Source organism: Neopsephotus bourkii, unplaced genomic scaffold (genome assembly GCF_033783945.1).
Source record: "Neopsephotus bourkii isolate Nb327-2 ecotype Australia unplaced genomic scaffold, CSIRO-AGI_Nbou_v1 NB_1624, whole genome shotgun sequence".
Classification (NCBI taxonomy): domain Eukaryota; kingdom Metazoa; phylum Chordata; class Aves; order Psittaciformes; family Psittacidae; genus Neopsephotus; species Neopsephotus bourkii.
In genome coordinates, this window is record NW_026902099.1 from 6,146,736 (window position 1) to 6,159,453 (window position 12,718).

The following is a 12,718-nucleotide window of genomic DNA, read 5'->3' on the forward strand; positions in this document are numbered from 1 at the left end:
AACACTTCATGTGTCTTTGAAAATTATCCCAACAGTTAAGGATATCTGGTGAGAAAGTGTTGCACAATTTTGATCACTGTAATTGTCTACTGCTATTAAAAAGAAGGATGATAGCACTGAACTGAGCTCTCAGTAATAGTCCTGTGAACTCCATTCTGTAGTCAGTGAAAAAGAATAGGCACCTTCACTGGAGAGCAGTGCAGCTTTATGTTGATTCCTTTGGGCCTGTCAGATTTTGAAACAAAGTTAGAAATAATTACAAAAACTTAAACACAGAAATATCATATAAAAATTCTTATTAACATAAATCCTGTGCTCATATCAAGGTTTGAACTTACATTTGTATAATTGTTGTCTGTCAGTTTTACACTTAAGAAAATACGTTTTTTGGTCCAGAAAGGAATTTTTACCTCTACAGATAATTAAAGCTTGGGATGCAGCTCAATGAGAAACAAAATTAATTCAAATTGTAATGCAGATTGTTTCATGACATTGTTGATTCTGTAAAGGTAGAGAAAATACATCATTGAAGATATTGGATAGTAAAGCTATACCCTGAGTCTGAGTGAATGTGTCTAAAGGTACCTGAATTTTGGCACAACTTGAGTATTGGCAGCACATCTTTACAAACAATATGAAGGAAGATGTGCAGCTCACTGAATGTCTAGGTTGTGCTGAGGAGGCTGAGGATGTGTCTGTCTCATCACTGACCACAGAATGGAGCCTGTGGCACTTAATTTACTGACACACTCATTGAATGTTTAAAATTAGTATGAATTGTCTGAATTTTTGCATGAATCACTTTCTCAATTATAACTGTTCACTCAACTATTTAAATAAATTAATCTTACTTCAGAAATGCAGTTGAGTGTGAAGAGCAAAACCATATCCCTAGCAGGCAACATGCAGCTGTAAGTGGGACCCTGCTTCAAGCAGACAGACAGCAGCATTGCATCAGGGTGTCAGCTGAGCCCTGTGTTTTTCATTATAGGGTGGTTAGGTGTTAATATTGTCAAATCATCACAGTAGGGTCCTTAAAAGACCTTACACTGAAGATAAGTCTGGCTTACAAGTATGGCTCTAGAAGCTTAGGAACTACCTTTAAATAGAATTTATACCATTCTGGTGAATTTGCGTTAACCTTCTTCTTTTTTTCTTTTTTTTTTTTTTTAATATATATTTTTTCCCCCAAAGGAGAGTAATGAGTCACTAAAAGTAGATCTAATGCTCTAAGCATTGACATGTACAAAACCTAAATCCATTGAAGTTCTCTGTTAAGCAAGTGCAATTTTAAATTTGTGGCCTCTGACTTTCAGATGCTGACTCTATTCGTGTGACCTGACCTATATTCAACTATGTATTTCTGCTTTAGAAAGTGTATGTTGTTTAAAGTAGCTTTGTTTGAGTGTAATTGGAGTAAATGTTTTCTTTTTTTCATTATAAAAACATATTACTAGTTTCAGAGGTGATTCACGTAGCAAAACTGTCTGTAGTGCTGCTTTGTGTTTGCCTTAGCGTTATATTTGCTGTAGAGTTAAGTTTCCAATGCCTTCAGTTTTTTAATCAGAGAGTTTGCTATTATTTTTTTTTCTCCTCAGATTTACAGTACACAAACAACAACTGCTGCTTCAAAAACTGCACTGGTGGTAAGTTTATATTCGGGATGTTTTTAAGTCATGTGAGACTAACTGCATATAAATGAGAATGTAAAATTCTTTTTCTTTCCTGTTTTTTTTTACTCCATACTCTCATCACCAGCAGTCATATGTTTAGCTTTTAATTTTGCAAATAAAGTGCCTGGAAAAAAGAATAAAGTATGAAAAAGTAGTACTTTTTCTATACTTGCAGGTTCTCTATCTCAGAAGGGTTTGCATATTTGTTTAGGAATATCTGAAGTAGAAAGGTAACCATTCTAAAAAAGATTGTATGCTTGTGCTTTAAAAAAATGGAAATACGGCTCTTCCTTTGATTTAAAATCAGAATTCAGGTACTGGTCTTAACAGTACTTTTGATTACCGTTTGGAACAAACCTTTATGTGTCTAAACAAAGATTCAACAGGAAATAGTGTATTAAAGGCATAGGGGTTAGCATATGGAATTTTATTGTTCTTTATCATAAAGGTTCAGTATTGACAGTGACAGCTTGGATTCGAGTTAATTTTATAAAGAGTTTTCAATCAGTTTGGCAGAACTCGTATTCTGAAAAGAAAAGGTAATCAGCATATAATGTAACCTTAAGATGTCAGGAAAGCAGTCCTTAAACAATAAAAGGTATCATTTGTTTAATCCAACAAGTGTGCTATTTTGATAGGAAGACTTACCCAGTGACTGAGGGAGATACTGCCCACCACAAGACAATGATTCTGTGCAGTGACACTGCCAATAAGGATTACAAAATTATTTATATGCATTAAAAAGCCCTTTGAATGGACATGTTAAAACCTATCTGTAAAAAATTACTTTCCGTCCTTATTATTCACCTGTTTCATGTACTGAAGCTAGTTAACTGATCAGTTTATTGTAAGGAAGATGCTACCTCAAAAGGAGATGGCAATAAGTCTGGGGTCTTTTTGTGCTTTATTGCCTGTAAATATATTTATGTTCAGAGAGTCTAAGATAGATAGAAAGAAATATTTTTTATTTTTTTTTTAAGTATGATCAGATAAAGCGTATCTGAGGGTGGATGGTATTAAAAGACAAAATTCTGGGGGAGAAGGTTTGAATAATATTTTCTTATGTTCCCTAATTGTATCACACCTTTGCAGTCTGTTGCACCCAAATATGTGTACACTCCTCTGAATCATCTTAAGCATGGAACTGTGGTGAATTTGTATGGCATTGTGAAATTCTTCAAGCCTCCATATATAAGCAAAGGAACTGGTATGTACTATATACAAAAGATTTTAAATCTCCTCTAAACAGAACTATTCTTACTATGTTTGTTGTAAATAAACCAGAACAAATTGAGGTGGTCCTTTAGCCATGGCTCTCAGCTAACATCCAGGAAACAGAACAATTTAGGCACACTGGTGGAGATAGCAAATGAAGAAAGTATTTATCTAGCTAATACTGTCAGTACAAAGCAGGGAAAAGGACCTGTGCAAAAAAAACAAAAGTACAAAACCCCTGCACCTGTCCTGTGGGAAAGGATTGTTGTGTAACTAGGTGCAATTCTTCCTTGAGATTTTGACAGGATGTGCTATGGTAGCCTATGAATGTGCTGCCAGCATATTTCTTAATGTAGAAGCAGTGCAACTGAATCATTTTTCTCTCTGTGAACACTTACTGATTGTACTAGTTTTGCTAGAAGACTATACTATTTCACTAGGTGCTTAGTAAGTACACAGCTAGTTGATATCCCTGATGAATTTGATTAAGCAGTAGAATTTCTTACTCAGATTCAGAATTAATCAAAATATTTTCTGTTTATTGTAAAGTCGCTGTGCATTTTAATGTGCTGGTTTGTTTTTGCTTGGGTTTTTTATTGTGATGGTAACTGTTGATTTTTATGGTCTAACTTATGCGAGTTTCTCGAATAATGTCAATAGCCATGAATTTGGTTTCTAAATGCAGAAATTTAAAAAGTGAGCATGAAAAAATCAGAAACCTAAAATGAGGTTTGCTTACAGTTAGGTAGCTTGAAATGTAAGTGAAATAGCTGACAGCTGTGCAAACATGGTGGTACACCCCAAAAAATTTCCAAGTCCCACGAAGTTTCTGCTAATAGCTTCAGCTTTGAAGATGAAGCCATCTTTAGCCTTGGGTTTGAGTCAGTTTACAGTGTATGAGTGGGAGGAACATCTCCGAGGTCAGTGCAAATGTGTGTGTGCTGGTTTCAGTATGTTCAACTGAACTATATTGATACAGTCTGTATTGTGAGCATGCTTAATCTCTTCCCTTTGTTGCAATAGTATTCTAGATGAACAGATATACTGCTATGAAAGATCCTTTTGACAGGAAATAATTTGCTCTCACTTGTAGCTAAAGTGTGGCTTTGCAGTACCTGTAACTCAAGTGTGGACTAACATCCACAGAAAAGGCAAGACAGTTATGTGCAGCTCTCTGGGCTATGGTATGCCAAGTGTCAGATGACATAAAGGCAGCATTCAGAGTTGTTATTGCACAGCAACATAGGATTTTTCAATAATGTATTAGATTAACTGGATCCACAAGCTAATGAATAGCTTTGGGAAACACACCAGCATTTGTACATAGGGCTGACCATGTCACCAGAAGAAACATGTACCCAACCCACTTGGACTCAGTGCTCTGGTGTCTGCAGCAGGGCAGTTCTGTGCTTCCCATGCAGTTTGTTGTTGAAATGTGTCCCCGTTTGTGTTTATCATAGATGATATGGCTTGCCCCTAGAAAACTTTTCTGTGCTACATTCTTCCTCAGTGTTGAGAGGGCAGTAGTGTTTCCCAGAATAACTCTGAAACATAAACAGTATTCTGAAGAATATGGAATCATCTAATTTAAACATTAACATTTAAAAATAGATGTAGTCGCTAAGTTGGGAACTGAGCCAGTAACGATCCATCTGTTTTTATAGCAAATACAGTGCATGTTTGGGGTTATTTTTTACTCTTGAGGCTTAAAGTGAATACAATATTCTACGTAGTCACGGATACATTAGGGTTTTGTTAAACAGTGTATTGCAAATCTTTAAGTACAAATTCCAAGTATTTTACATTATGAATGTTACAGTACAGCAGATATTCGTAGATATAGTTGAGGAATAATGGTAAGTGAAAATATGTGCAGGAACTCGATGCATTTAGACTGAAGTATGTTCTGGCATCTAATTAGAAATGCAAACATTCATAAAATACTAAAAAAAGTGTGTGAATGTTTGCCATGTGTACAGCAAATCAAGTTATGCTGCTATCTTAGAAGTAATAGTAATAAAAGTACTTAATATTTGAAAACTATTGATTAAAACAAAGAGGCATCTCTTTGAAGGTCGTGAAAGGGTGATGTTAGCTTGCTGGGGGCTTGAGGAAAAGGATTCAAGGCTGTGGGGCATGAAGAAGGATCAAAAAAGGGAAAGCAAGCCATGCTAGGTGTCTGTGCTCCAGCTAGGTGTGTTCCAGCTGGCTCCAGCTGATCCACCGCAGGGCATGGATGAGACCCTGGAACAAGGTGTTGGTGCCTCTGGGAAAGGGTATTTGAGAAAGGGCAAAACACTGCATGGCACTGAGAAGTGAGGGAAAATGTGAAAGGAACAGCCCAGTGACACCAAACCTGGAGAAGAAGGGGAGAAGTTGCAGCCATGCAGAAGCAGAGATTCCTCTGCAGCCTGCAGAAGAGAACTCAGATGGGCGAATTGATCTACACTGCAACTTTTGCAAAGAAGTGTGAGAAGGAAGGTATAGGAGAGAAGAGAAGCTGTTGTGGACTGACCATAACTCCACATTCCCTTTTTCCCCTGTACCACCTGAGGGAAGAAGAGATGTAAGATATGAAGAACTGAAGTTGAGCCTGGGAAAAAGGAATGGGGGGAATAAGTATTTTAATCTTTGTTTCTCACCATCCTACCCCATTTTTATTGGCAATTAGTTAAATCAGTGTTCCGCAAGTCAAGTCTGTTCTGCCCATGGTGGAAACCTGTCTTTATCTCAATCCATGAAGTTTTTCATCTTGTTTTCTCTCCCTGTCCTGTTGAGGTGGATTGAGAGAGCATCTGGATGGGCACCAGGCAGCCAGACAAGGTCAGCCCAGTACACATGCTAGGACTCTCTGGATATTTCAGGCTTTCTGTTCTTAGGATTACAATAAAATAAGGATAAATTTTATGAAGGAATCTTGAGAAACAAGTTACTTGTGAAGATATGATTGTTAGTGGAATTAAAAATTTCTTTGGCTTAAACAGAACAGTAATAACAGACAGTCTTTATGTCTTCTGAAATGGAATAACCAAAAACTTTACGAAACCCTTCCTTTGGGTGAGAGATTTCATCACAGATATTTTTTCCTGTGTGCCACTAAAATTTGCAAAAGACTTCATTGTAATGGTGCAAGTATAGTCTAGACATGTACACAGTAGAGATCAGTATTTTGTTTTTAATGTCAAATATTGGTAAATTATTTCAATATTAAGTTACTCTATTTGGTCTTTTCTGCACAGGCTGTCAAGTAACACATCTGTCACTGTAATGAGCTTCTCAAAATTTTCATTTTGTGGTGATGTCTAGTGATCGCTTGCTTATGGTAGATCTGTTCAAATGCTGTTAGTCTTACAATAGTTAGTATATAAATATATGCAATACATTTATTTACTTAAGAATTTGAGATGTCGCTGAGATTCCTAGCCTGCAATTCTAAAAGATTTCTTAGCTGTGTTTATAAGGTCCTGAAAAGATTAGCTTTATCTGTAGTAATTCAGGATATTGCCAGTGGTGAAGAGGGGTACTTTCTTCTTGGAAAATATTGCAGGTTTAAAACTTTGGCTTAAAAGGAAATCAGTGAATAAAACCCCACAGACATTTTTAAAGTGTTTGTTTTGGGTTTTTTTTTTTCCTTTGTTCACATTGATGAGAATAAGAAGGGTAAGAAGAAAATAAATCAAATGTAGAAAGTACTAGTTTTACTCTTTTTGTAAATCATGGAAGAGCAGTTCGTGAAGGATCATGTAGTCTAGATCTGTCATTTGTCCAGCTGCTTTAACAAGACTCTGGGGACATGAGGGCTTTCAACATCTTACTTAAAGAAGCACTGACTGCTGGAACTTAGTAAGACAGCCATTCTTTCCATATGTGCAGAAACAATAAAGTTAAACGCACTGATTTTCAAGGTAATATGTCTCTGAAACAGCTAGGACAGATATTTGCAACTGAGTTATTTGACAAGTTAATTGCTTCAGTTTCATAAGTAGTAGAAATTTAATAGGGAAAATGATTTACTTAACAACTAGTTCTTGCCTAGATGTCATTAATAACCATATATCTTTCTAATATATCTATGTATTTTCAGTTGGTAGTATTAAAAAAAGCTAACACAACAGAATCAGTGGAGATCAAGGACACAGTTTCAAAAGTTTCTTATTTATGAAGGTAGTTGTGATTCTACTTTACCATGAAAATTTCTAGAAAAGTTTGAATTTGGGGTTTTAGAATTATTCACTACTCAGTTAACTATTTCAGAGTTGGATTTGTCTGGTTTTATGGTTTTCCTATCTTTTTTTGTTTGTTTGTTTTCCCCTTTGCCCCCACGACCCAGAATTAAATCTGCTTGAGAGGGTGCAAAATGTTCAGTGATTGTTCTGAATTGTCAGGGCATGGAATGTCTCTTGTCAGAAAATTCTGTAGTCTCCTTACGTTTGGCACAGTCTTGTGCTAATATGTTCTCTTTCTGACTCCGTGTTAATAGAATCATATAGCTTTAAGATGGCACCTGCTGGAAGCATGGGAGGGAAGTCACTGTACTTAATCCATATGGGCCTTTATTCCCTAGATAGACATGCACCTAGATATGAAATATTGCTCTTTCTTACATATATTAAAGCTTAAGGCTGAAGTTCCGCACTGTGTTCCCACTGAAAGCAAGTGGTACCTAATTTAGCCTTGTCGGTTTATGTAATCTATAATTAAATATTCATCATTTCAATTACTATTATTGCATTAGACAAAAGATAAGACACTGATGGATGAAACTTATTTTCAGCATGATAATAAATTACCATGCATTCTAGAGAAACTTATTTTAACTTAGCATGCGTCAGCTGCTGTTGTGGTTTAAGCCCAGCTGGCAACCAAGAACCACACAGCCGCTCGCTCACTCCCCCTGCCTTTCTGTCCCCCCTCCCGGAGGGATGGGGAGAGAAATGGAAAGAATGTAACTCCCACAGGTTGAGATAAGAACAGTCCAGTAACTAAGGTATAACACAAATCACTACTGCTACCACCAGTAACAATAATGATAAGGGAAATAACAAGGGAAGAGAATACAACCGCTCACTGCCCACCGACCGATACCCAGCCCAACTGAGCAGTGATCTAGCCCTTCTGGGTAACTGCCCCCAGTTTATATAGTGGGCATGATGTGCTGTGGTATGGAATACCTCTTTGGCTAGTTTGGCTCAGGTGTCCTGTCTCTGCTTCCTGGCTTCCCCTCCTCCCTGGCAGAACATGAGACTCACAAAGTCCTTGGTCAGAGTAAACATTACTGAGCACCAAGTAAAAACATCGGTGTTATCAGCGTTGTTCCCAGGCTGGAAGTCAAAAACATAGTGCTGCACCAGCTGCTAAGAAGGAGAAAAATGACTGCTATTACTGAACCCAGGACAGCTGCTCAGTTTAGTTTGGAATGTCTATACATAAGAATTTTATGTGTTCTAAAAACTGTCCAAGGACACTCTTCATGTCCTGCTTGGTACAACAGACAGATGGGTTTCTGTCTGCTGGAAGGTCAGTTGGAAGTGTTCAAAATTATGTTCTGGCTTTCCCTCCCAAATAGTTTAAAAGTCTTAGGTATTTTAAATTTTGAAACAAAGGTGATTCTCTCCTCTCTCCCCTCTCAAGGACATGTCAAGTAGTTAGTCTGAGTAAAACCAGCAAATAGAAAAAGAGCTTTGGCCTTTTTGTAGGATCCAATTATAAAGATTATGTGCTTGACCATGAAACTTTGGGGACATTGCAATGTTATGCTACTGCTTTTCCAACTCTGTCTCTTTTTCTTGCAGATAATAGACAATGTTTTCTATTATACAGGGAGGAATTATGGCAAGAAGAATCCTTGCTGCTGGTTAACAATAAGTCATAAGGGTAAAAACCTGTTTTCCTGGGGAAACCTCCACCTAGCTTGTTCTCTTAGGTATATGCAGTTTATTCATTATGGCACATACTGAAGTAAAATCTCATTTTAGCCTACCTAGACATACAGGTGGAGGGTAACTTTTATTTTTGCAAAATATTTCTTAGAATCAAAATTAATAAAGAGTAGCACTTTCAGAGAAGTAACACTTCAGAAAAATACACTTCTAAAAATCATGAACAGTTCTAGATCATCTTTTTTATATGCTAAAATACAACTTAAGAGCCATAAATCAGATTCTTAAGGTTATTTTGAAGCCTTAAGGTTTATTTTCAATTTTCATTTGATCTTGAGTAAAGTTCATCAAAACTCTCAGCCCATCATTTGTTTAAAGCTATGTGACTGAAAAATCATGAAGTTATAGCATGTGGACAGTCTCAATTAAAACAGAGTTTCGTAAGCAATAACAAACCAACCTTATAGCGCAAAACAAGCCAATTACAGACTTGTATGTGATGTTCTATTTCGAGAAAGAAGACTCAGTTAAATCTGCAGTAGTTCTATAAAGTTGTTTGGGGTTTTTGTTTTTTTTGTTTGTTTGTTTTTTTTTTCCAAATCAAAATATTGAGGTTGTATTTGAATTCTGCACAACAAAATAAAAACTGTTATAGAGGTAAAGGTAATGATTTCATTTCTGGAGCCTAAAGATGAGAGTAATGTTCTGTTCCCTTCTAATCACAGTGGGTTGTGTGTGTATTTCTTTTTTAGAAAATTGCCAGTTCCTATCAGCTAATATTAAAAATAAAGAAAAGTTAAAAATTTTAAAAAGGAAATTAAAAATTCAAGTGTTGAATAAATAGTTAATAGAAGGAAATTTCAAGGCTGTTACTTTGATCTGCAATTTACAAATGATGGCATTAAAGCATCTGTTTAGGTAGATGCTTCTGGTAGTTACTCAGTGGTTGTATCTCTTAAATACATTGACATGTTAGAAATACCATGCTGTAATAAATCCAATTTGATTCTTTAGAGGTTTTGTTTTGGGCTTCTGCAGTATCTGTATATATGTACAGATATATGTATATGTATATACATACACACACACATAGGGAAGTGTGTACATTTGTAGTATTTTTTTTCCTGTGTTTTGTTGAACATATTTGGTAAGTTAGCTGGTTCAGCTGCTAACTGGTGTTACTGAACCACCAGTTCAGTACTGAATAGCCTCAGTAATTCTTGGAAACAGTATTAATGTTTGGTGTAGTTCAGAAAAGAGAATAATTTGCTACATTAATCTCTCTTGCTTTATGTGCATTGAAATAAAACAAACAAAAGGCAGTCTCTAGTTGAGTCCCTCGTTGACAACACTTGGCCAAAAACCTTTTTATCTATTTGCAGGGGTGAGTTATTGATTCAGAATAGTGGGTTTTCACTTAAAGGTTAGTCAGGAATACGTATGTGATTATCCAAAAGGAGGGTCGTGGTTAGACTGATGCTTTGTACCTTAAAAATTTGTATAAGCATCTTTGTTAGGAATTGCTGAATAAAACTAAAATAAATGTTTAATCGGTAAGTATTAAATGCCTTCCCACAAAATCAGTAACTACTGATCTGGAAAGCCTTTGTAGCAATTCTGGTTTTCTTACAAGGACTGAAAAATAAATTTGTGAATCCATGTGTTTTGGGGGTTTTGCTGTTTTATTTTTGTAATATATATATATGTGTGTGTGTGTCTACACTGTGAAGAGATGCTAACTTTCTAAGTATGATTTACCTAAGAGTCCATAAAAGATTGGAAATGCTATGATATTTATAAAAAGAAAGCTATAACCTGAAGGATGAACCTAAACCATCATCACAGTGGAGGAAACTTTAATTTCTCAGTGTCTGTTATGGGGATACAGAACATTGATATTTAAAACTACGGTGAGGACCTAGAAGTTTGGAGGTCAGCATTCTCCATGTAGTTAATGTAATGTTCTTCTGTCTTGACTTGGAATTTTATTGATACTTTTTTAAAGGTAGTCCTTGCAGTAATAAAGAATTCCTGTTGTTGCATAAATTTCTAAAAGAGCTGCTTCTCTGAATAGTTGTGGTTTTTTTTAAATGAGATATAATGCCAGTTCTGAAGTGTTACAAGCATCCTTACAGATAGCTGCCCATTGCTGGTAGTCCCTCATATGATGTTAATCTTAAACCTGAGTTGGAATGCCTCTTTAGAATAATTAAGTATATTTTAAAAAATCCAATCAAATGGTAGGTGCAGTTTGGCATTCTGTATATTATCAGCCTAAAACCAGTGCTTTTGCTGAGTCTGTCTAGTATGAAAGTAAAAACTGTCTTTTATATAAATTTGCTGAACCATGCATCCATTGTGTCATATTTTTAACACAGATTATTGGAAGTAAAAATTACCAGTGGTAGCATTTCCCTTCTGTAGGAAATATCCTGGGCTCAGCTATAACAGTTATTTTTCTTCTTCTTAGTAGTTGGTGCAGTGCTGGTTTTGAATTTAATGTGAGAAGCTGATGACACGATGTTTAATTGTTGCTCAGTGGCGCTTACCCTTATCAAGGACTTTTCAGTCTCATTCTCTGCCAGTGAGGAGGGGCACAAGAAGCCAGGAGGAAGCAGAGACAGGACACCTGAACCAAACTAGCCAAAGGAGTATTCCATGTCACAGCACGTCATGCCTGGTATATAAACTGGGGGGAGTTGCCTGTAAGGTCCAGACCGTTGTTTGGGTTGGACTGGATATTGGTCAGCAGGTGGTGGGCAGTTGTGTTGGGCATCACTGCTGCTTACTGGGGGTGTTTTTTTCCCTTCTCTTTTTACTTTGACATTCTCTCCCCTTGTTATTTTACTTATTAGTGGTAGTAGTAGCAGTTTTATATTATACTTCAGTTATTGGATTGTTCTGATCTCAGCCCATGGGGTTTACATTCTTTTGATTCTCCTCCCCATCCTGCCTGGAGGGGGTGAGGGGAAAAGGAGGGGAGTGGGCAAGTGGCTGCATGGTTCTGAGGTACCAGCTGAGCTTAAACCACAACAGGAAAAAGTAATGAGTGAAGTAAGCTTACCTACTAAAGGAAAATTGACTCCAGTATGTAAATTTTTTATTTTTCTTTTTAGCTGAGTAACTGAGGGGTTTTGCATCATTGTATATTGTGAAAAAAAATGAAAGTTTGACCAATGACATTTTATTATATTGTTTCCTGTGACACTGGGGTATTATTTAAATTCTGCAATTCTGTTTAGGGTTTGACTCATTATTTGTGCAGAAAAGTGAATTCAAGCACTGAACTGTATTGCTGTATGGAAAGCAAAAAGCAATTTTCACCTTCCAGCTAGAGAAGGAAAGATAAGTAGCTTTTTATTTTTTAACCTTCAAAAAGGACTTGCTGGATGAAGATTTCTTTAGAAGAAAACAAGTCTTTATGCTTTGTTCTTGAATAACTTTATTTTAATTAGAATTATTGTAGAATGTTTTTTTTTTGAGGTGGTAGTTGAGAATGGAAGGCAAAAATCACAGAAACAGAGAACCTATATTGCGTAGAAGGTGTTCTGTGACTGTATAAAGCAAGTATAACAGTTTTATGATACGTTGAGTAGGGTGATAATCATAGAATCATAGAATAGTTAGGGTTGGAAAGGACCTTAAGATCATCAAGTTCCAACCCCCCTGCCATGGGCAGGGACACCTCGCTCTAAACCACATTACCCAAGGCCTCGTCCAGCCTGGCCTTGAACACTGCCAGGGATGGAGCATTCACAACCTCCCTGGACAACCTATTCCAGTGCCTCACCACCCTAACAGGAAAGAATTTCCTCCTTATATCCAATCTAAACTTCCCCTGTTTAAGTTTTAACCCATTACCCCTTCTCCTATCACTACAGTCCCTAATGAAGAGTCCATCCCCAGCATCCCTATAGGCCCCCTTCAGATACTGGAAGGCTGCTAGGAGGT

The 12,718-nt window shown here is 36.6% G+C and overlaps 1 protein-coding gene across 3 annotated transcripts in view; it reads left to right on the forward strand.

The window, feature by feature from the left end:
- Positions 1 to 12,718, forward strand: part of POT1 (protection of telomeres 1) — a 70,012-nt gene that overhangs the window by 19,276 nt on the left and 38,018 nt on the right. For all 3 annotated transcript variants that reach the window (XM_061372955.1, XM_061372957.1, XM_061372956.1), the window contains 2 exons: positions 1,599 to 1,646; positions 2,766 to 2,880. In XM_061372955.1, the coding sequence (XP_061228939.1) occupies positions 1,599 to 1,646; positions 2,766 to 2,880 (163 nt within the window). The remainder of the gene's footprint in view (positions 1 to 1,598; positions 1,647 to 2,765; positions 2,881 to 12,718) is intronic.